Genomic DNA, 25,747 nt, shown 5'->3' on the forward strand with positions numbered 1-25,747 from the left:
TTGAATTTTACCAAATGCTTTTCTCCATGTAATGAGATAATAGAATTTTTTTCCTCCTTTATTTGGGCTAACGTGGTGAATTACAATGAATGCTTTTCAAATGTTAAACTAACCTTGTATTCCTGAAATAAACTCAACTTGGTCATGATATGCTATACTTTTTATATATTGCTAGATTCTGTTTGCTAATATTTTTATTAGGATTTTTACAAGTAAGTTCATAAGTGAGATTACCGTATTTCCCTTTCTCACAATGTCCATGAAGACCTCATAAAACAAATAGCAGTTTTTCCATTCTCTGTAAGAGCTTGAGAAAGACTGGTATTACTTTTTCCTTAAATGTTTGGTAGAAATCTCTACCGTAAGAATATTTTTAATTAGATTTTATTTTTTTAAATAGTTACAAGATGTCATGATTAAATTGTGTCCCTCCAAAATATCTGTCAACTTGGCTAGGTCATGAGTACCAGTATTGTATGATTGTCTACCATTTTGTCATCTGATGTGATTTCCCTACGTGTTGTAAATCCTATCACTGTGATATAATGAGATGGATTAGTAGCAGTTATATTGATGAGATCTACAAGAGATGGATTAGTAGCAGTTATATTGATGAGATCTACAAGATTAGATAGAGTCTTAAGCCAATCTTTATATCTCAAAAGAGCCAATCTGTTTTGAGATATAAAAGAGAGACATGGGGACCTCATATCAACAAGAAAGCAGCACCAGGAGCAGAGTGCATCCTTTGGACCTGAGGTTCCGGTGCGGAGAAGCTCCTCAACCGGGGGAAGACTGGTGACAAGGACCCTTCCCCAGAGCTGACAGAGAGAGAAAGCCTTCCCCTGGAGTTGAGGCCCTGAATTTGAACTTTTGCCCTCCTAGACTGTGACAGAATAAATTTTTCTTTGCTAAAGCTATCCAGTTGTGGTATTTCTGTTGCGGCAGCACTAGATGACCAAGACACAAGACTGTTTAGACTTTCTATTCTTCTGTTACCTCTGCTAAGTTGAATTTTTCTAGCAATTTATCCATTTCAATTAAACTTTTAAATTTATTGATATAATTTGAAATTTATTCATAATATTCTGATTTTTTAATGCTATAGTCTGTAGAGATATTCACTTTTTCATTCCTGATATTTGTTATTTGTGCTTTCTCTTAATTTTTTCTTGCAGTCTTGTCAACGGTTATAATTTTCACTAGACTTTTCGAGGAAGCAACTTTTTTAGGGGGTAGTGAGGAGGCTTTGTTGATTCTCTTTACTCTATATTTGCCCTATTTTATTAACTTCTGCCTTTATCTTTACTGACTTCTTTTTTTACTTTCATTGCATAAAATTTGCTGTTATTTTTCTAACCTCTAGAGATTAGATCATTCATTTTCAATCGTTTTTCTTTTCTAATATATATATGCAAGGCTCTATATTTCCCTCTAAGCGTGGCTTTAGCTACATGCCCCCCGTTTTCAGAATATTTCAGTTCAAAATATTTTCTAATTTCCATCAAAATAGATCCTTTTTAAACATACAGATTTTCTAGTTTTTGTTATTTTTAGCTAAATTCCATTATGGTTAGAGAACATATTTCATATGATTTCAGTCCCTTCAATGTTTGAAAATATACATGTGTAAAATCTAAAGTGCTTAGGTGATGTGTCCCTCCAGTCAAATCTGTTATCACGTTGCTTAAACACTTTTTGACTCCTTGTTGTTTTTTTCTCTACACTATCAGTTACTGAGAGAAAAGCATTAAAATCTACCATTTTAACTGCAGATTTTCTATTTCTCCTTTTAGTTTTGTCAACTAATTTTAGTATTTTTTTGAGATGTTAAAGACATATAAATTCAGAATTTTATACATTCTTTGTGAATTGAACTATTTATCGTTTTAAAATCTCCTTTATTAATGCTTTTTTTCTTAATATTTACTTTATCTGATATTAACATGACTATATCAGCTTTTTGAGGGGGTCAGTAGGTTACTTTTTAATTTTCACCTTCCTGTATCAGTGTATTTAAAGTATGTCTCTTGGAAGTAGCATGTAGATTTGTTTTTTCTCAGATTACGAATGAGTCAAGAATACTCACCACCACTTCTACTCAACAATCTACTGGAGTAAATTTTTTCTTCCAATTGGCTAGGTAATTTTACATTCATTTATTATTATTTTGGTGATAGGTTCAGCAAGGGTGGACTTACAATAGGGTAGGCAAACTCTGGCCCACAGGCCAAATCCAGCACACTGCCTATTTTTATAAATAAAGTCTTATTGGAGCATGACCACATCCATTCAGGTACACATTGTCTGTGACTGCTTTCCCTGTACAACAGCACAGCTGAATAGCTGTGATAGAGTATATATAGTCTGGAAGGCATAAATTATTTACCATCTAGCCCTTTATAGAAAAAGTTTATCAGCCTTGCCCTAGAGTGTAGATCATGCAACCTTAATTTATCAAAGCCAAACAACAATTAACACTTTTACCTCTTTCCAGACAATGCATGCACTTTAGATATGAAATTATGCTAGCCTCTAGGAATACAATAAGAAACAAAACTGACAAAATCCCTTGTCCTCATGGACTTTACAGGCTAATAGGGAACAGATGTCTCTTAAGTTTTTCAAAAAGGGAGGTATTTAAGTTGTTGTAGAAGTGTGGAGCAAAGAAGTTAACAGAAGGAATCTTTGTCCTTGATTGCTGAGAGATAACCTCTAAAACCCTGGAATTTCCCCAGTGATTGAAGTGTCTTTTATCTAAAAGGGCTCTAGAACAGACCTGACAGGTTATGCTAATGAACTGACTCAAGTGCAGGCTGGCCATGCCAGAAAGACCCACTGCATGATATCAGCTGACCTCAGGGGAAGGGGAATGAGTCAAACAATTATGCCTACCTAATACACTCTCAATAATGGCCGTAACATGGAAGCTCTATGGGATTTCTGGTTGGCAAAAGACATCTGTTCTCAGAAGCATAATGCACCCTTTTTGGTACACTGTAGCTTCATGTTAGGGACCCTTCCAGACCTAGCCCTATGCATCTCTTCTTTATGCTGGTCCTGATATGTATACTTTTGATAAAATTATAATCATAAGTATAGTGATTTCTTCAGTTCCATGAGTTGTTCTAGATAATAATCGAACCCCAGGGAGTAAGGAAGCCAACAGGTCTAAAGTGAGGGGGGGATATGGGAGACCTCTGAGCTTACAGCCGGTATACTGAGGGGAGAGAGGAACCCCTAAATCTGTATCCAGTCAGTCACAAGTGAGGGAGTGCTGGGGGGCCCCAGAGCTTAAGGCTATGCTTTTTTAATTCAGACTCTCTAGGGCAACAGAAAAAAAATAAAAAACTTTAAAAGGAGTCAAAATTAACCCAAAGCAGTCTACGAATACAATGTAATCCTGATCCAAATACGAACAGCATTCTCTAACACAAGATGGAAGAACTAATCATTGGCTTTATATGGAAAGAGACCCTGGATAAGTAAAGCATTACTGAAGAAGAACAAAGTAGGGGCCCTCCCAGTACCTGATCTCAGAACCTACTATACAGCTATGGTAGTCAAAATAGCCTAATACTGATAAAACGACAGACATATTGACCAATGGAACAGAATTAAGAACCCAGATGTAAATCCATCTACCTACGGGCACCTGATCTTTGACAAAGGCCCAAAGTCCATTAAACGGGGAAGAGACAGTCTTTTAAACAAATGGTGCTGGCAAAACTGGATGTAAAAATATTAAATAGGACCCATACCTCACACCATACACAAAAACTAATTCAAAATGAATCAAAGACCTAAATATAAAACCAAAAACTATAAAGATCACAGAGAAAAAATAGGGTCAACACCAAAAAAAAACCAAACCCATTACTGTTAAGTCAATTCCGACTCACAATGGCCCTACAGGACGGAGTAGAACTGCAGCATAGTTTCCAAGGAGCACCTGGTGGATTCGAACTGCTGACCTTTTGGTTAGCAGCCATAGTGCTTTAACCACTATGCCACCAGAGTTTCCAACACCAGGGGCCCTAATATACAGCATAAACAGGATACAAACCATAATTAACGATAGGCAAGCACCAGAAGATAAGCTAGATAATGGGGATCTTCTAAAATTAAACACTTATGCCCAACAAAAAACTTCACAAAAGAATAAAAAGAGAACCAAAAGATTGGGAAAAAATTTTTGGCTATGACATATCCGACAAAGGTTAATATCTATAGGAAAATCTAACACCTCTATGATAGAAAGACAAATAATCCAATTAAAAACTGGGCAAAGGATATGGACAGACACTTCACCAAAGAGACATTCACACGGCTAACAGACACATGAGGAAATGCTCCAGATCACTAGCCATTAGAGAAATGCAAATCAAAACCACAATGAGATACAATTTTACCCCACCATTAAAAAAAAACCCAGTGCCGTGGACTGGAGCTAATTTAAAAAAAAAAAACAGGAAATGACAAATGTTGGAGAGGTTGCAGAGAGATTGGAACTCTTATGCACTGCTGGTAAGAATGCAAAGTGGTATAACCATTTTGGAAAATGATACAGTGCTTCCTTAAAAAGCTAGAAACAAATACCATACAATCCAGCAATCCCACTACTAGGAATTTATCCTACAGAAAGAAGAGCCATCACACAAATAGACATGCACACCCATGTTCACTGTGGCATTATTCATAATAGCAAAAAGACAGAAATGACCTAAGTGCCCATCAACAGATGAACAGATGAACAAACTATGGTACGCACACACAAAGGAATACTACGCAATGATAAAGGATAATGATGAATCTGGGAAACATCTCACAATATGGATGAATCAGGAGAGCATTATGCTGAGTGAATCAAGTCAATCACAAAAGGGCAAATACTGTATGAGACCACTATTATAAAAACTCATGAAAATGCTTCCACACAGAAAGAAACAATTTTTGATGGTTACAAGGGAGGGGACGGGTGGAGGGGGAAAAACACAAACTAGATAGTAGATAAGTGGTAACTTTGGTAAAGGGTCAGACAGTACACAATACTGGGGAAGTCGGCACAACTTGACCAGGGCAAAGTCAATAGAAGCTTCACAAAGACTTCCAAACACCCTGAGGGACCAAGCTACTGGGCTGAGGGCTGGGGACCATGGTCTCAGGGGACATCCAGCTCAACTGGCATAACATTATCTATAAAAAGAAAATGTTCTACATCTGACTGTGGTGAGTACCATCTGGGGTCTTAAAAGCCTGCCAGTGGCCATCTAAGATACATCTACTGGTCCCACCCCAGCTGGAGCGAAGGAGAATAAAGAGAACCAAAGACACAAGGGCAAGATTAGTCCAAAGGACTAACGGAGCACAACTACCACACCCTCCACCAGGCTGAGCCCAGAACAACTAGATGGTGCCGGATCATCATCACCTAATGCTCCGGCAGGGATCACTAAACAGAGGGTCCTGAACAGAGTGGGAGAGAGATGTAAAACAAAATTCAAATTCACACACAAAAAAGGACCATGCTTGCTGGTCTGACAGAGACTGTAGACACCCTGAGAGTACGGCTCCTGGACACCCTTTCAACTCAGTACTGAAGTCACTCGTGAGGTTCACCCTTCAGCCAAAGATTAGACAGGTCTACAGGGCCAACAGTACCATGTTGTTGAGGAATGTGCTTCATAGTTCAATCACGCATTCGAGGCTAAAGGGCACACCAGCCCAAAAGCAAAGACGAGAAGGCAGGAAGGGACAGGGGAACTAGTCGAATGGAAACAGGGAAACCAGGAAGGAGAAGGGGAGAGTGTTGACACACTGCAGGGTTGGTAACCAATGTCAATAAAACAATTTGTGTATTAACTATTTAACAAGAAACTAATTTGCTCTGTAAAGCACAATAAAAAATAAACCAAATAAATTTAGAAGGAAAAAAAAGTCAAAGTTAATTGCTGATGAAACTAGAACAGTAATGCGTGTTATACTAAATTAATCCTACCACTATCTTCTACCATTTATCTTAACCCTATGGAGCAGTTCTACTCTGTCATATAAAGTAGCTGTTGAGTGAAAACCGACTCGATGGCAACGGGTTTGGTTTGGTTGTTTTTTTTTTTTTTTTACCATTTATCTTCATCTGGCAAGTGTACTGAAGCCAAAAGGCCATTAAGATGCCAATCTTATCAAATTTCCTTCAGTCCTTTATGTACGCAAAATGTTTACTTAATGTTTACTCAATCACTGCCAAGTGAGTATCTGTACAATTTCAAACCCTATTCTCACTTCTTCAAGTGTCATTTGGGAAGACTGCCATAAAGAAAGAAAATTTCAGAGTACAACAATTCAAATGCTATATTTTCAAGGCAAAATTCTATGTTCTAAGAAGATGTTCTAATGCTTCGATCCAGAGAAAATTTTGTCCAATTATAGCAGAATTGTGGAATGCATGTGAACTTTTAAAAATTCCCCAAATTCTAGGAGTTTCAGGAGTACTGACAGACACTGAGTTCTGGCAATTGAGAGAGACGGAATACAGTCAGAAGATGATAATCTCCTTTTATATTTAAAAGTCAGAAGTTCATGTGATACAAAAGCTGTATCTGCCTTCCTTAAAACCAAAAACCAAACCCAGTGCCATCGAGTCGATTCCAACTCATAGCGACCCTATAGGACAGAGTAGAACTCCTCCATAGAGTTTCCAAGGAGAGCCTGGTGGATTCGAACTGCCGATCCTTTGGTTGGCAGCCGTAGCTCTTAACCACTACACCACCAGTGTTTCCCTGCCTTCCTTAGATTTTTTAAATTAGTTAGTAAGCTCAAATAAGTGGTTCTAAAAGGCATATACAGGAACAGCATAAAGAAAAACAAAATAAAAAGATATTCACATATACTGGAAATTTATTCTGAACACTGTCTTCAAGGTGCTACCGAACCGTTACCTTATAAGTAAGATGGGTCTCATCAATAAAGCAAATAAATTTCACTTCATTTCTTTAGTAACTAAAATCTCTCTAGATCCAAGAAGATATCCACATTAGAGTAAACATTGCTCTTTTACAAATGCTGTCACAATAAGGTCTTAAGACATCTCAATAAAATCCTCCTGGTTCCTAAAAGTCATCAGTAGGTGACAGCTCAATTTATAAACCCCATGGCATATTTCAAATTAATAAGATACCAGCAAATACTAAAAGAAAAATGCTGTTTCACTTTCCCTTAATCAAAGCCTATCTTAATTAAATTTCCTTTTATTTTTACTATATTCATATAAATGTCCATCAAATTATAAAATTCTATTGTTTCACTAATGCTAGAAAATCCTGAATATTAAAGGTATCACTTTTATTCCCCAACTTTTCCTGGCTCAATTCCCAAGAAAATATTTACTTTTATATGTTATTCTCCTAGTAGTTAAGAATGCCTATTTTTTATAGACACAGTTTGCTAATTTTATAATATCACTACCGAAGGGTCTTCAAAAAAAAAAAGCACAGTTTAGACAACTAACTGAGTACAATACTGAGAGAGGCAATTTAGCATAGGGATTAAAAGTGCGGCCTCTGAAATGCTATAGCTCTGTATGTGAGCCCAGGCTCTGCCATTTCCATTCAACAGTTGTTTGACCTAGGCAAGTTACTAATCTCTCTCTCAGCTTCCCTATCTATAAAATTATAGATAATAACAGTACCTACATCATGAGACTATGAAGATAAAATAGTCCATGCAGAAAAGGATAGCAGGGTGACAGACACATAATTAGTGTTTGATAAATGTTAGTTGTTATTATTCCACTAAAGATAATAAATCTATGCTCTTATATTTTTTTTACAAGAATTTCATAAAACTCCGTATTCAGATATAAAATAACATAGTGGCTAAAATTGGATTAAGACATCATTATATTGTGATATTAGGTTGCCAAATAGATCCTAAATAGATGGTACTCCAATACTCACCTACAGTGAGGCTCTTGACCTAATTCAGAGTCTACTGAGAAATGAAAAGGCCACTTACTGTTCACCGCAACCCACTCGTTTAGATCTTCCCCCTCAGGAAGCATAACAGCCATCCGGAGGTTGCCACTGCCAAGTGTGGCTTCAGCATGCTTTAAAAGTTCGTACTGGTGAGAACCCTCTGGAATGTTCTTCTTTGGTTTAAAAGTTTTAGAGGAGCGACTACCACTATGAATAGAAAAGAAAAACAAAAAGGCATTTCAATATATAAGGCATGCTCTTCAACACAGTCTACTATATTATCTTACTGGATAAAACAGAGGTGATGGTAAATGTCCCCAAATAAACAGCAAATATACTTCCAATCTCCATCAGCATTAGAGCTAAGCTATATTAACAAAACAGCTATCTTAGGTAATTTAAATTCCAGCAATATGGTTGTACTAGCTATGGTGTTCAGTACCTAAAACGTCTGCAAACCTTCTCTACATCCCCTACTGCAACTTCCAAGGGGAAGAATAATTTTTAACAGCTTGCAACTAATTGAGCTTTTCACAGTAAATTAATGACTCATGATTACAGATTGTAATTTACAAAAACAAGAGTACTTCCATGTTGATTTTTAGTTATTTTCTTTTCTTTTCACCCTTTTCTAAGTCTTTCATCCTAATACAAATAAATTTGCTTCTTTCTTATAGAATAAAGATACAATAAAAAATATAAATCCTAGAGCAAGAAATAAGTTACATGTTCTTCTACCCAATTACAGGAATCACCTATAATTATAGGATGCAAGCTTAATCTCAAATTCTGGTTAAACAGATAAGTGGACAGATATTACTATGGCTGGTTGCTGAAATTTCCAAATGTTTTTTATAAATTTTAACTACACACACCTTTTAATGGATCAACTGAAACTAGGCTTAGAAATGGTTTTAAGGGTTTTTAGGAGACGAATTCTTCTGTTGTGCTGGCATGTTCTTGTCAAATTCTATTATTATATATAAAAAAAAAAAAGCCACTCCTTAATACTCCCTTTCTTCTCTTCATATGAAGAGGAACAAGTGGGAAAGAATTAGAAGAGGCTAGGTAAATGGGAACTCTCTATAGAGTTTAATGTCACTAAATTCTTGCACCAAAAACTGTCAGACATTTGAATATATGAATATGAAAGTGGATTTCCAAGAAGATAAACCATGGTTGTTGTACTTTCCAAGCTTCCCAGAGCTTTTCACTCACTAGCTCCTTCTCCCAAGCTTACTCCCCAAGTTCCCTCCCTCTTGTCCTTAGTGGATATCTTTAACAAGATGAAGAGGTGGTTCTCAACCCTGGCCATAATCACTTAAGGAACTTTTAAAAAGTATTGAGGAGCAAAACCACAATGGAATACCACTTCGTACCTGCTAGAATGGCTATTAAAAAAAAAAAAAAAGCAAACAAATAACAAGTGTTGGGAAGGATGAGGGGAAATTAAAACTCATGTTTTTTTATTACTGGTGGGAATATATACTGGTGTAGCCACGGTGGAAAATAGTTCGGTGGTTCCTCAAAACGTTGAACATAGAGTTACCATATGACCCAGAAATTCCATTTCTGGATATATTACCCAAATAACTGAAAACAGGGAATCAAACAAATATTTGTATACCAATGATCACTGCAGCCTTATTCACAATAGCCAAAAGGTAGAAATAACCCAAATGTCTATCAAAAGATTAAAGAATAAATAAAATGTGGTATATACATACAATGGAATGTTATTCATTCAGCCATAAGAAATAAGTTATGATACATGTTACCACATGAATGAACCTTGACAACATTATGCTAAATAAGCCGGACACAAAAGGACAAATACCAGGGGCTAAAGGGAGAGGAAATGTTTCTGGGTGGCAAAAAAAGTTAAATGCTAGGCTACTAATCAAAAGGCTAGCAGTTTGAACCCATCCAAAGGTGCCTCAGAAGAAAGGCCTTGCAGTTTGCTTCCGAAAGGTCATAGCCATGAAAACTCTACGAAGCACAGTTCTACTCTGCGACACATGGGGTTACCATGTGTCGTTATCAACTTGACAGTAACTGGTGGTTGTGGGGAGACAGGAATGTGACGTTAATGGGTATAGAGTTTTTGTCTGGGATGATGAAAAAGTTCTGGATGTAGACAGTGGCGATGAATGCACAACATTGTGAATGTAATCAATGCCACTGAATTGTATACTTAAACATGGTTAAAATGTTTTGCAACAAAAAAAAAAAGAAGGGCTACAGATGCTGATACTCCAAATACGTCATGTGATTAATATTCTTGGTTTGGGGGCTTAAGGCCATAGTTTCGTGGAACAACTGGCATAATATAGTTCTTAAAGTTTATTTCTACCTCCCAGTATGGTGAGTAGTGGCTGGGGTCTTAAAAGCTTATGTGTGGCATCTAAGATACAATTATTGATCTTTGTCATCTGGAACAAAAGAGAAAGAAGGAAACCAAAGAATCAGAGAAGGAACTGGACTAAGGACTAATTGTTCACATGAACCACTGTCTCCTCCACCTTGAGACCAGAAGAACTAGATGGCGCCCAGCTACCGCTACTGAATGTTCTGATCTAGAACTTAATAGAAAAATCCTGATAAAAAGGGAGAAAAATGTAGAAAAGAACTTCAAATTTTTAAAGAATCCATACTTACTGAACCTACCATATTTTTACACAGATAACACGCACCTTCTATGTTTGTTTACCAACTGTGCTCTCCTCACGTGAGGTATTTTCATAAGCATGAATACTAATTTTTTTTTTAACAGTAACATGTTAAAAACAAAATTGGGAAAGTGGCACTGAAGTAATACTCACAGGGGTGGGCACAGTTGGTAAGCAAACATAGAAGGTGTGCATTATTTGTATAAAAATACAGTATTCAGTCTGGAGGAGTCACCAAGACTACGGCCCTGAGTTGCTCTTCAAACCCTGAACTGAAACTATATCCTGAAGGGACCTTTAAACTAAGTAACAATTTAGCCCCAAAAAGTAAAGCTTGTCACCCTTTAGTATTATGTTACTTTAAAAAAAAATTATACAGCACCAAAGGGTCAACCAAAAAAAACCCAAACCCACTGCTGTCAAATCAATTCTGACTCACAGCGACCTTACAGAACAGGGCAGAACCGCCCCACTGGGTTTCCAAGGAGCAGCTGGTGAATTCGAATACCTACATTTTAGTTAGCAGCCAAGTTCTTAACCACTGTGTCATCACATCACGGTTCCAAGTATCTACCAGTAGACCCAAATATCCAATTCAAATGATGGCCATTTTCACTCTAATAAACTGTCATTCTCCTTTAATTATATGTCTCTTCTCAGGTGTTTAGTTAGAATGAATTGATGCTCCTCAACTCTACCTCCCACCCCTACCCCACAAGATATCTCTACACAACAGCCAAAAGGATCTTTTTAAAAACACAAACCAGGCGATGGTACTCCTCTGCTTAAAACCGATGTCTTTCCAGAACACTCAGTAAATCCAAAATTCAAATACTAGACACAGAGTAGGCTCTGAACCCACATTAGCATGGGGAAACTTTCTTCAGTTTAATTGGATAATACATTAAACACCAAATTCTCTTAAAACCCACTGACATTGAGTCAATCCCCACTCACAGCTACCCAATAGGGTTTCCAAGGCTGTAAATCTCTATGGAAGCAGATTGCCACATCTTTCTCCTGTGGAGCCTGGCGGTTTCAAACCGCCAACCTTTTAGTTAGCAGTAGAGCACTTTAACTACTGTGCCACCAGGGCTCCCTAATTCTCTTAGGATCCCTAATACATAAACACTTACAAAGATCATTATACCTAATGAACTTGAGACTTATTTTTCTGCTTCTTCCTACCCTTTGTTATCAAAATTTAGTGTGAGAGAGTACACTTGACGAACATTTTTTTCACAAAATGATTTTTATTAAAATTTATATAGTAATTACAAAAATAGCTCTCCTGTGACTAATGTGGTGCTTATCCTCAGGCAGTATGTAAATTAAAATCTGCCTCTTTAATTAGTCTACTGCTCAGATTAATACAGCAACTGAGGATATGACAAGCAGCTCTGAACGGAGCCGGCAAAGTATATGACAACTACAAAGACAGCAGCTGGGTACTACAAATGGTTAATGTGCTCAGTACTAACAGAAAGGTTGGAGGTTCAAGTCCAACCAGAGGCGTCTCAGAAGAAAGGTGTCTCTGAAAACTTAGCTATTGAAAACTCTACGGAGCACAATTCCACTCTGACACACATGGGGTCACCATGAGTTGAAATCAACCCGACAGCAACTAGTTTGGTTTTTTGGTGGCTGTACTCAGGAGGGAAACCCTGATGGCGTAGTGGTTAAGTGCTACGGCTGCCAACCAAAGGGTCGGCAGTTCGAATCCGCCAGGCGCTCCTTGGAAACTCTATGGGGCAGTTCTACTCTGTCCTATAGGGCCGCTATGAGTCGGAACCAACTCGACGGCACTGGGTTTGGTTTTGGTTTGGTACTCAGGAGGGTCAGGCCTCACCTGCTACATAATCCCCAATCACCTACTAATCAAATCACTCTGCCCCAAACTTTTAGGCCTCCTAAATGTTTCCTTGCTCAACGCCTCTGCCACAGTTGGTCTTCAGCCAAGGTAAGTCAATCGACCTCATAAAAGCTTACACTTTAGGGGGAGAAAAAAAACTGAGATTTTGTGAAGCCCAGCTTTGACAATGATCAGCTGTGTTATCTCAGGCAAGTTACCTAACTTTCCAGAGCCTATTTTTCCTTTAACAATGAGAGTCTAATAAAAACCATAAAACAGTTGCAAGATGAAGAAATAACACATGTGGAAAAGCTTTTAAAACATTTGTTGTGCAAATGTTAATATTTTCATTATCCCCCCATTTTCTGAACCAGAATGTCTCACAGCGCAGGGCCCAAAGCTGGATTTATTCCTGAGACTGGACAAGGAGAAACAGAACTGTACTTTCAAAACAAATGCTTTTACATATCAACTTGAAAACAGAATTTTTAAAAATTTGTTTTATTTTGTGCTATTCCCACCTCAAGGTTCAGATGATCTCAGAATAATCTCAGGGCTAAGCTGGAAATCAAGAAAATAAGGCTCTATTCCTCATTTTGCTATTTTCTTCTTCTGTTGCTTAGGAACACCACAAATTATCATTGGGCTTCAACTACTTTGCTTTTGAAAGTCTGAGAAATAACTTGCTACAAATGGGTAGTATTCGGAGACAAGGTAATATTTGTAAAACATTTTTTGTTCCCTGAACACTGTCACCTCTCTCTGTTCACCATTTCCATTTCCATTCATACTTTCAAATCCTCCATCCTTTGCATCTGCCCCCTCTGATTCGTTCAGGCTGAACACCTAAGAACTCTATACTCTTGAAAAGCTATATTCAGCTTTTTCTTCAGCTGCTGCCTGAAATTCCTCCTACCAGTATCCATCCTACCCTGGAAGGGGTGGTAAAGTTAACAATACTGTTCCTCATTCCTAGGTCAAAAGACCAACTGACTTATGTCAATCCTTGCGTAAAAAATCACAAACATAAAACGTGTACACACAAGTTCTCATCATTTAGTACAAGTTTGCATAGTAACAATGTATGGCCAAATGCATGTATCTCACATGGCATATTAAAAATATATTATGTCAATGTTCAAAAACAATCAAAACAGAAAGTATGCTGCCCTTCCCCCTCTCCCTTCCTCAGAAGAAATCACTGTTACTGATATCTTTATCTTATGCAGAGTCTATGTCTATACAAGCATAAGAATGCTTGTGTCTGTTTTTGTCCATGTTACACAATGGTGACATAGTATAGTATACTACATAATTTTTTTTCACTTGATATATCCAGCAGACTCTTGTATACAAGTAGATCTACTTCTTCTTTTTAAAAATTACATGATGTTTCCTTGTATGAATATAGAACAATATATTTAAATCAGTCTCTTATCGACAAGCATTTAGGTTGTTTCCAATCTTTTGCAGTAAATTTCCTTACACATATGCCTTTTTTTTTAAGCATATATGAAGGATACATTCCTAAAGTAGAATTGTTGTACTAAAGGGCATGTGCATTTTTACATTTTATAAATTGCCTATTTTTTTTTCTCCAAATAAGCTGAACCCTTTTACAATTCTGCTAACAATGTATGAGAGTAGCTACACACTTATTTTAGGTCTTAGAGAACATGGATTAGATTGCTAACTTATCTTGTATAGCTCCCGACAAAGCATCATGATAATGCGAGAGTTCAGAGCTTTCTGATTAGAATATGAACATCAGGATGTGTTGTACTGATAATTAACAGCATTACTCTCAGCCCTTCTCTTTCCTAATAAACATTCAGGATTCAGGTTTGTCTTCCCCAGTCCTCTTACATTCATATAATACGGCAAATCAATTTTTAGTGCAAGATAGAATGGTTTGACTAGTAAATAATTGAGTCTCAAGGGAAGGCTCTGGACACACATCCTTTATAATTAGTCTTCCAATTTAATCTACGTTTTGTAAATGTCAACAGCTTCATTTATTTCCTCTCTGAGACCCTAAAGAATAGATAAGGTCCCACAGTGACACCTAGGTGAAATCTCACAAACCATTTCCCACCGCCTCAACATTGGTATCTATCATTACTCTTAATTTTTATCCCTTTATTGTCCAACCCAAGGAGGCTTGCTGGTGCAGTGGTTAAAGCACTCGGCTGCTAACAGAAAGGTCAATGTTTCCAAACCATTAGCTGCTCTAGGGGAGAAAGATGTGGAAGTCTTCTCCTATAAAGAGTTGCCTTGGCAACTCTATGGGACAGTTCCAATGTGTCCTATAGGTATATTATGAGTCAGAATCAACAATGGAAATGGGTATTGTTCAACCCAACTATCAATAATCATTCTTATGCAAAATACGAATTGCAAATATTTTATTCCCTCTTATACTGATTTAATTTTCCAGATCTACCACTTTTAATAAAAATAAGAACAAGAAAAACAAGTTTATAGACATGGACATGATGTGCATCCTAATGAAGCAAGTAGTCTGAGGTCTTCAAAGCTTGAGAGCGGCCATCTAAGAGATAACTATGGGTCTCTACTCGCCAGGAACAAAACAGTAAGAAGGTAGTCAATAGCTCAAAGAAGAATTAAGCCTACACGAGACACAATCTCATCTACTTTGAAACCAGAAGAACTAGACGGTACTCGGCTATCACCACTGGCCATTCTGACCAGGGTCACAATAGATGGTCCCGCATAGAAAGGGAGAAAAATGTGGAGTAGAACTCAAATTCTTTAAAAAAAAAAAAAAAAAAGCCAGACAAACTAGGACACTAGAGACTCCATGAGACTATCGCCCTGAGACAAGCCTATATCCCCTGAGATCACAGTTTAGTGAAATAGCAGAGTGGCACAGAAAATAAAGGATATTACCTGTAAGATTGATGTTCTACTTTAAAACCACCTGTAATAAACCAAAAAGGAGCCCTGGTGGCACAGTGGTTAAGTGCTCACCTACTAACCTAAAGGTCGACAGTTCAAACGCACGAACCACTCTGTGGGAAAAAGATGTGGCAGTCTGCTTCCATAAAGATTACACCTGGAAACCCTATGGGGCAGTTCTACTCTGTCCTATAGGGTCGCTACAAATCAGACTCAACAGCTACGGATTATGAGATCAAAATGTCAAGAATTTCCCAAAAGCAAAGAAGAGAAGATAAGGGGCAGGAAAGCTAGCGTACTGGAAATGGAACAAATAGAACACAATTAATTAAAGAGAATGATGACACATTGTGATAAATGTAACAAATGTTACTGAACAATCCATGCAGATATTGTCAAATGGGAACCTAACTTGCTATGTAAGCTTTCACCAAAAACTCAGTATCATTTAAAAAAAAGAAAGAAAGAAAAAGACCATTCTAGTTGCCGTGAAGAAAACAGACGGCGAGGAAGACAAAAGTAGAAGCAGGGAAACCAGTTAGGAAGCTACGGCAAAAAAGACAAGATGATGGCTTGGACTAATGGAGATGGAAGAAAAAAGGACAGATTACAGATATTTCTAAGTTGAACCAACAGGACACACTACTGGATTTCGTGATTTATGTAGGACGATGAAGAAGAGAGGAATGAAGGATGACTCCTATATTTTTAGCCTCAGTTAGGTAAAAACGTATGCCATTTATCAAGATGGGTTTGGAGAGAAGATCAATAGTGCACTGTTTTGGACGTATTAACTTGAGATGCCTATTAGATATCCAAAAGGATACGTTATATAGACAGTTGGATATATAAGTCTGAGGCTCCAAAGAAAGAACAAGCTGAAGATAATTAATCAGCCACACACCCTCAGTAGTTAGCGTCATTTCGTGCCAAAAGACGCATTGTTGTTGTTAGTTGCCTCTGAGTTGATTCCAACTCATGGCAGCCCCATGTATGCAAAGTACAACTGTTCCGTAGCGTTTTCAAGGCTGTGACCTTTCGGAAGCATCACCAGGCCTGTCCTTCAAGGCATCTCTGGATGAGTTCGAACAGCTAACCTTTCGGCTAGTAGTCAAGCACTTAACTGTTTGCACCATCCAGGGACTCCTAAAAGATGCACTAGAATATTATTAAAGCAACAAGCATTTCATAAACTATGAGAAGTTCTATAGTAAAGAAAACTATTTATGGCTTAATTTTTATGGTTTAGTTTAAGACTACGGTTTCCCAAACATCTTATTAGCTGTTGTAGTGAGATGCCACCCGGTTGGTTCCAACTCACAATAACCATAAGTACAAGAGAACGAAACCCTGCCCAGTCCTGCGCCATCTTCACAATCATTGTTATGTTTCAGCCCATTGTTGCAGCCACTGTGTAAATTTATCTCGTGGACGGTCTTCCTCTTTTTAACTGACCCACTACATTACCAATCATGGTGTCCTTTTCCAGGGAATGGTCCCTCCCAATAACATGTCCAAAGTACATGAGATGAAGTATCACCATCCTTGCTTCCAAGAAGCACTCTTGCTGTATTTCTTCCAAGACAGATTTGTTCGTTCCTTTGGCAGTCCGTGGTATATTCAATATTCTTTGCCAACACCATAATTCAGAGGTGTCAATTCTTCCTTTAGTCTTCCTTATTGCCCAGCTTTCACAGGCACATGAAGTGACTGGAAATACCATGCCTTGGTTCAGGCTCACCTTAGTCCTCAAAGTGACATCTTCGCTTTTGAACACTTCAAAGAGGTCTTTTGCAGATTTGCCCAATGCAACAATGTTTAATTTCCTGACTGCTGCTTCCATGGTTGATTGTGGATCCAAGTAAAATTCTTGACATCAAGCTTTTCTCCATTTATTATGATGTTGCTTACTGGGCCAGTTTTTGTTTTCTTTATGTTGAGATGTAATCCATACTGAAGGCTATAGTCTTTGATCTTTATCAGTAAGTGCTTCAAGTCCTCTTCACCTTAATCAAGCAAGGTTATGTCATTTGTGTATCGCAGGTTGTCGATGAGTTTTCTATCAATTATGATGCCACATTCTTCTTCATATAGTTCAGCTTCTTAGATTATTTGCTCAGCATACAGATTGAATAAGTATGGTGAAAGGATGCAACCCTGATGCACATCTGTCCTTATTTTAAACCATGCAGTATCCTCTTGCTCTGTTTGAATGACTGCCTCTTGGTCTATGTAAAGGTTCTGCATGAGCACAATTAAGTATTCTGGAATTCCCATTCTTTGAAATCTTATCCATAATTTGTTATGATCCACACAGTCATATGCCTTTACATAGTCAATAAAACACAGGTAAATATCTTTCTGATATTCTCTGCTTTCAGCCAAGATTCATCTGACATCAGCAATGACATCCCTAGTTCCACATCCTCTTCTGAATCCAGCTTGAATTTCTGGCAGTTCCCTGTTGATGTACTGCTGTAACTGCTTTTGAATGATCTCCAGAAAAAATCTACTTGCATGTGATATTAATGATATTTTTCCATAATTTCTGCATTCTGTTGGCTCGCCTTTCTTTGGAATGGGCACGAATGTGGATCCCTTCCAGTCGGTTGGCCAGGTAGCTGTCTTCCAAGTTTCTTGGCATAGAAGAGTGAACACCTCCAGCATTGCATCTGCTTGTTGAAACATCTCAATTGGTATTCTGTCAATTCCTGAAGCCTTGTTTTTCGCCAATGCCTTCAGTGCAGCTAGGACTTCTTCCTTCAATACCATTGGTTCTTGATCATATGCTACCTCCTGTGGCTGAATGTCGACCAATTCTTCTGGTACAGTGGCTTTGTGTATTCCTTTCATCTTCTTTTGATGTTTCCTACATCATTCAATACTTTTCCAACAGAATCCTTAACTATTGCAACTCGAGGCTTGAATTTTTTTCTCCATCTCTTTCAGCTTGAGAAATGCCAAGCATGTTCTTCCCTTTTGGTTTTCTAACCCCAGGTTTCCACATATTTTATTATAATATTTTACTCTGTCTTCTCAAGCTGCCCTTTAAAATCTTCTGTTCAGTTCTTTTACTTAATCATTTCTTCCATTTGCCTTAGCTATTCTACACTGAAGAGCAAATTTCAGAGTCTCTTCTGACATCCATTTTGTTCTTTTCTTCCTTCCCTGTCTTTAAATGACCTTTTGCTTTCTCCATGTACGATGTCCTTGATTCTTCCCACAACCCATCTGGTCTTCGGTCATTAGTATTCAATGTGTCAAATCTATTCTTGAGATGATCTCTAAATTTAGGTGTGATATACTCAACGTTGTATCTTGGCTCTTATAGACCTACTTTAATTTTCTTCAGCTTCAACTTGAACTTGCATCTGACCAAGTGATGGTCAGTTCCACAGTAGGCCGTTGACCTTGTTCTGACTGATGATATTGAGCTTTTCTACCTCTCTTTCCACAGACTGATTTGATTTGATTCCTGTGTTTTCCATTCAGTGAGGTCCATGTGTATAGCTGTCATTTAAGTTGTTGAAAAAAGGTATTTGTAACGAAGAAGTAGTTGGTTTTGCAAAATTCTATCATGTGATCTCTGGCATCATTTCTGTCTCCAAGGCCTTATTTTCCAACTACTGATCCTTCTTCTTTGTTTCCAACTTTCGCGTTCCAATTACCAGTAATTATCAATGCATCTTGATTGCGTGTTTGATCAATTTCAGACTGCTGAAGTTGGTACCCAGCTGAAGTTGGTAAGAACCTTCAATTTCCCCATCTTTTTTTTTTTTTTTTGGCATTAGTGGTTGGTGTATAAATTTGAGTAACAGTAGTATTAACTGGTGTTCCTTGTAGGCGTAGGGATATTATCCTATCACTGACAGTGCTGTACTTCAGGATAGATCTTGAAATGTTCTTTTTGACGATGAATGCATTGCCATTCCTCTTCAGTTTGTCATTCCCAGCCTAGTAGAACAAAACTGTCTGACTTAAAATTATTCAATCATCTTTAGTCAAAGAAAATTTTTCCCACATTTGAACATCCTGCTCTTTTAACACATATTAGAAAAACACTGCACTAGTATATTAAACTGCTAAATGGGTTGCTTCTCAATTTAGAAATGTTCACAACACTTCAGTAACTCAGTGACTTCATCAAGAATGGGTATGTGGAAGGTTGGCTAATTTAGTAAATACCTCATAAAATTTTATAGTCTCATCCTTAGAAAATAACAAAGCACTTCACAAGCAAAGGCCAATTGGTTTCTGCATCTCTGAAGTTATCGGAGGCATTATATCAGCTACAGATGAAGACACTAAAGTTTAATCACTCAACTCCAATCATACTCTGAGGTTCTCATAGCATCCTTTGTCCAGCACTAAATCCATTATTTCCAGTCAGTAAAGAGGTACTGAAACCACAGGAGATTTCAGGAAGGGCCCATAGTCAAATCTGGGTGATATCCACACAACAGCAGCAGCTCCATTTTCAGTATCCTGTACGATGTTTTGGGCCATTAAAGGCGGCAGATCAAAACTTGCAAATGCAGAGCTCAGAATGAGCAGCAACCCAGCAACTGAGTTTCCAGGAATGTCACGTATCCCAGTATTTCAAGTGAGGAATATCTAGGGGTTTAAACATCTCCTCTTCTTTTAGGAAAGTTTTCCTAACCTTCCACAGAAAACTGTCCATTCCCTCTTTTGTCTCATTGTAGCTTAAAACACCTGTATCCCCTTATTGTGTATATGTATGCCTGTTCTCTGTTAAATAGCTCTTTAAGGTGAGAAACTGTGTCGTCTTCACTTCTGTTAACCACCACCTAACATGGTGTTCGGCATATAGTAAAGGGAAAAGGATTTGGAGTTAGGAAAAGCTAGGTTCAAATCCTGTCTTTGTAACTTACTAGCTGTCAAATCTCGGGCAAATTATACAACCTCCTAAACTTAACATCTAAAAAATTGAGGATGATGTCACTAATTTTGCAGGCCTATTGTGAAAATTAAATGAGCAAATGCATTTAAGGCACCTTAGTTTTGAGGTAGCTGTCACCACAAATGCTCAATATAGGAAGCAACAGCTTAAAAATGTTCAGTGAATGATGACTATGTATATGTATATATACAAACAAAATACCCATCCTCACTTATCCCCCTGCCACATTTCTGCTAACAAAGTGGGCATCCATAAAGGGTCAGCTTAAAACATCACCTCCTCATGCTTATTTGTTTACATTTTTTTTCCTCTCACAAGATTGTGAGTTACTCAAGGATATGAATCATGTCTAAGTCATTCTTGAACCCCTAACACCTAACACAGAAACTGGAACAAAAGAGATGCCTAATAAATGTTTACTAACTTAAATAATGAGGATATTGAAGGGGGGAAAATCTTGTTCTTATTGTAAGCAGCTAGTTCTAATCTTTAAAAAGAAAGAAAGAGAGATCTATCATCTTTATTCAGTACAACAAACATAAAGATTTTAACTGGAACAAGGGAAGCAACAAGTAGACTGGGAATATTTTTTAACTCCAACACCAAAATTTCATTTTCAATTCTTAGACCCTTTACAGTCCTGCCCTACTTAAACCTCGGCTAAAAAGGGGCCAACCAAAGCAAGACATCTCAACAATTTAAGTAAGTTTACTCCTCCCATAAGTAAAGGTAGCTTTTATGTTTTTAATAACTAAGCAAGTTGTAGTTTCCTCCTAGCATTTAAAGTAATTTAACCACACTTTACAAATGAATATGCACTTCCTTATAATATAAGGACACCGATTGCTTACTTTTTTTTTTTTTCAAAGTAGAGGAACAGAATTTCTCTTGGTATTTAATCCAAAACCACAGCCCATTAGGAGGGTGCAATAAAAGTTCAAGTCAGCAGGCTTGGCAATAACAGAACAATCTTTACATCAGATACAGATCTCAAATTAACACTAGAAAACAGATTTGCCCTCAATTCCTATAGCCCAACATTTGCCTGCAAATATGGACTAATAACACAATAGGTGTTCTACACAATCTGTAGTTTTGTGGTCTAAATGCTTTGAAATCAAATTTTTGTAATAAAGAAGCCAGCCTGACTAGAAAAAAAACACTGCATCTCCCGAACCTAGCACAAGGCCTGGGTCAGAACAAACACTCAATAAATGTCTGTTGAGCTAAACTCATAGAGGCTTCCAGGCCCAAAACTGGATGTTTTAACAACATTTGCTAAATAATTTCTATTTTCAGCTTATACAAATAGGCCTAATCATGACAGATTCAACTAACACAGTATATAGTACATATACATGTTACTGTTTTCATAAGCTCATGGTAACCTTATGCATAATAGAACAAAACACTGTCTGACCTTGAACTGTCTTCAAGATAGTAGATATGTTGTGTCCATTGCTATGGCTACTATGTCAATCCATCTGACTGAAGGTTTCCTTCATTTTCGTTGACCCTTTACCAAACATAATGTCTTTCTAGAAACTGGTCTTTCTTGATGACACGTCCAAAGTAAGTAAGCCCAAGTCTCACCATCCTTGTTTCTAAGGAACTTTCTGGCTATATTTCTTCTACTACTGATTTGTTTGTTCTTTTAGGAGTCCATGGTATAGTCTAATATTCTTTGCCAACACCACAGTTCAAATGCATCAATTCTTCTGTCTTCCTTTTTCAGGATCCAATTTTTGCATCCACATAAGGTAACTGAAAAGGCCATGGCTTAGGTCAGATGCACCTTCATCATTAAAGTGCTTTTTAATACATACACACAGTAGGATAAACATTATGTTTTAAACTAATGCAGCCGAACATACAGAGTCCACATACAAAATTACAACACAAGATTGCAGAACTGCATTTACCATGACACTAATAAAGCTTAAACTTCAGGTGCCCTCAACTGCAGGGCCCATCCCAAGGCCCAGGAAAGGATCTTAGCAATGTATTTCCCATGGTCATTACGTTTTCATAAAAATTGCAAAAGTAAGATAACTGCAATTGGTTAAGACTGCTGTTGCTAACTCCCCTTCCACCGTAATTCCTCCTTGGATAATACGGAATTCTGGGGATATGGCAAAGGGGAAGTCCAGTTGGACATATATTTAGTTTAGGTTTAGAGGATATATGTGGAGCCCTGATGGCACAGTGGTTAACAGTTTAGCTGCTAACCAAAAGGCTGGCAGTTCAAATCCACCAGCTGTTCCTTGGAAACCGTATGGGGCAGTTTTACCTATAAGTTTGTCCTATAAGGTCGCTATGAGTTGGAACTGACTCAACAGTAAGGATTTTTTTTTTTTTTTAGGATATATGTAGTTTGCAAGGAACACATGTAATTGGATTATTGTTAGTCATTCAAGCTCGGGAATACCAAGTCATTAACACTAAGGTGCAGGACTAGAGTCCTCTAGCTATAATAAGCTCCACGGGAAATAGGCACAGAAGGATGCGGGAACACTGTACCTCACATACGGAATTTAGTTGTGGTTTCTCCAAAATTGATAACAATCTTAAAATAGTACATGACATTATTAATGAGTTGTGAATCTGAAAATTTTCTAAACTATCAATAAAAAACACATTTTGATCAGCCATGCTAGGGGAAAAAGTAAATTTTCTATTCTCCCTGGAGAAAATAGCAATCGTACTTTACTAAATTGTTGATATATGAAGAAACGGTCAAAAAGTACACAGTCAAAAAAAAAAGTGAAGTAAAAAAGCATTAGAAATATCAGGCAGTTAACTCATAAAGATGCTATTTTTCTATATTTTGTGATGTTCATTAAGTTTTTTGACTTTATTTAATTTGTAATATGCTATGATTTTTTTTCTAATTCTAAATATCCACTTTCCTGACTTATTTGTATTCATTTTTTTATTCATTTATCCAAAATGATACATGAGTATCATGCCCCCAAAATCTGGATTAGTGGCCACCCACTTGAAGGCTCACTAAAGGTACCGGCAGAGGGAAAAGAAGAACTTAGAGCTTGGCTTAACTGATTTTCTCAATCATTCACACATAAACCTGTTTAGGTGCCTTCTCAGAGCAACTGCCCTTAAAGAGTTAACCAATCCTTTCCTCCATGCACTGCTCCCTACAGTCTTTTATTACTGTATTTACCAAACTACTAGAATCTGGTGCTAACTTGTCTGTCTCCCCTATTACCACAAACAACTTAGGGGCAGGTCCCATATATCTTATTCATTTGGGTATTTTTTTTCCAGAAGCAATTTAATAACAATAAATAATTGCTATTAATGTTATAAAAAAAAAAAAAAGGTTAATGCTCTTAGAACCATTTCTGAGAAAGTTTTTTATAAAGCTCTTCTACTCACTAGTTATATTACATGTTTGTACATCATTGCAGGACTAATGGGGAACAGTGTATTTGACAAGATTAATTATAAGAATTAACACGAACCAATCTCTTTAATGACCCAAGAGGTGAGGTACAGGTGTCATCTCAGTGCTTCGCTCACCTGAAGAATCACCATAGTTAAAACAGCTGTATTGCCCAGTGGGGGAAAACTAGCAGCATGTGCAAAGAGCAGGAGGTGGCAGGCTGCTTGTTTTTATTCCATAAATGCTTAGCTACTCACTTAGCTAATGGAATCTCCAGATCTACGTGAAATGAGGCAGAGAAGTGTGTGCTTTTAGCATAAACTCAAAGATCCAAAAGGAATGCCCTTTGGTTTTACTTTAAAAAGAACCTTCTGAAGTGATGGAAATGTTCTAGGTCTTGAAAGGGGTGTGGATTGCAGAAGTGTATATATTTGTCAAAACTAATCCAACTATTCAAGCTAGATGGCCCCCCCCCAAAAAAAAAAAAAACTTGCTCTGAGGAAATCTTTAAACCTAAAACTGAAACTATCAGTCATCTTTAAACCAAAAAATAGTTTAGCTTAACTAGAAAAGAATGTCTGCCTTGAGCACTATACTCTGTTAAAGAATGACCTATCTATAAGAACAAATTAACAACAACTAGAAAGGTAAGATGAGAAGCTCCGGGGTGCAGTGAGCTTGTGTTAACGATGGTGAAATAATTTGGAAACGAGTATCGAGAAAGGTGGCACAACTTGAAGAACGTAACCAATGTCACTGAATATAACCACTGTTGAGCTGGTGTGTTTTATTGTGTACATTTTCACCAAAAATTAAAAAAAAAAAAAATTCATCTATTACATGCTTAAGATCTGAGTTTTTCACTGGTTGTAAATCACATCCCAATAAAATAAAAATTAAAAAACTTAAAGGAATCAACTCCTTGAGCCTACTTCTTTGGTAATAAGAATTCAATAATATTAATGCCTAGAAACAAAACAAAAAAAAATCAAGAAATAGTAATATAAATGTGTTGTTGTTGGCTGCTATTGAATCGTCTCTGACTCATGGGGACCTTGTTATGTATAACAGAACGAAACGTTGCTGGTCCTGTGCCATCCTCACAATGGTTGATATTTTTAAGCCCACTGTTGCAGTTAGAGATATGTCAGAGTTATCTAAATACATTAGAGATATGAAATTAAATATCAAAACAATTGGGTATACAGTTCAAAGTAACTGTATCTAGAAGGTAGGAAGAGAGGTTGTTTTTCATCGAAGCCTTATAGAATTACTTGACTCTAAATTAAACTATGTTCAAACAACAATGACAAAACATAAAAACTAAACTTAAAAAAAGGTTTGAAACCTTAATTTTTTTTAAGTTTGAATACTTATCTAAACAAAGCAACATAACGGTTTATTTATAGAAATGCTAATGAACTACTCTATCTTTAAAACTTAAGAATAGTGTACACTACATATATATCAGCACTTTTACAGCACATCACAGATAAGAATACCAAAACCGTTGATACAGAGATTTCTCATCCTAATGCTTACGAGCTGGCGGCTGCAACTGCTATAATTCTTAGACATTCTATTACAGAAATTATTTCAAAAGCATTTACCTACCATACAGGATGGCTCCAAAAATTAAACAATGTGTATGGAAATATAAAGCACCTGGTACATACTAACTGCTCAAGAACTGATACCAATTAAATACAGCTGTATCATCTGTTTATCCCTGGTAGCTAGAAGCTAGTCCACAGACATAAGCTGAGTTATATGTACATACTATGCATTTTTAATAAATACAAAAGAGTAGAAAATCATCCAATGTCACACAATACAACAATAATTATAAGACACTTGGAATTCTTGGTATAATCAAGATTTTTTGTTGTTGTTTGCCATCAAGTCAATTCTGACTCAGAGTGACTCTACAGGACAGAGTAGGACGGCCCCGTAGGGTTTCCTAGGCTGTAATCTTCACTGTAATCTGGTGAAGGAAATCAGGAAAGGTGT

General features: G+C 37.2%; 1 protein-coding gene across 2 annotated transcripts in view; it reads right to left on the reverse strand.

The window, feature by feature from the left end:
• MOB1B (MOB kinase activator 1B) overlaps positions 1-25,747 on the reverse strand; it is a 66,224-nt gene that overhangs the window by 19,195 nt on the left and 21,282 nt on the right. For both annotated transcript variants that reach the window (XM_010594149.3, XM_064285724.1), the window contains exon 2: positions 8,014-8,180. In XM_010594149.3, the coding sequence (XP_010592451.1) occupies positions 8,014-8,180 (167 nt within the window). The remainder of the gene's footprint in view (positions 1-8,013; positions 8,181-25,747) is intronic.

This window comes from Loxodonta africana, chromosome 5 (genome assembly GCF_030014295.1).
Source record: "Loxodonta africana isolate mLoxAfr1 chromosome 5, mLoxAfr1.hap2, whole genome shotgun sequence".
In the NCBI taxonomy this organism is placed as follows: domain Eukaryota; kingdom Metazoa; phylum Chordata; class Mammalia; order Proboscidea; family Elephantidae; genus Loxodonta; species Loxodonta africana.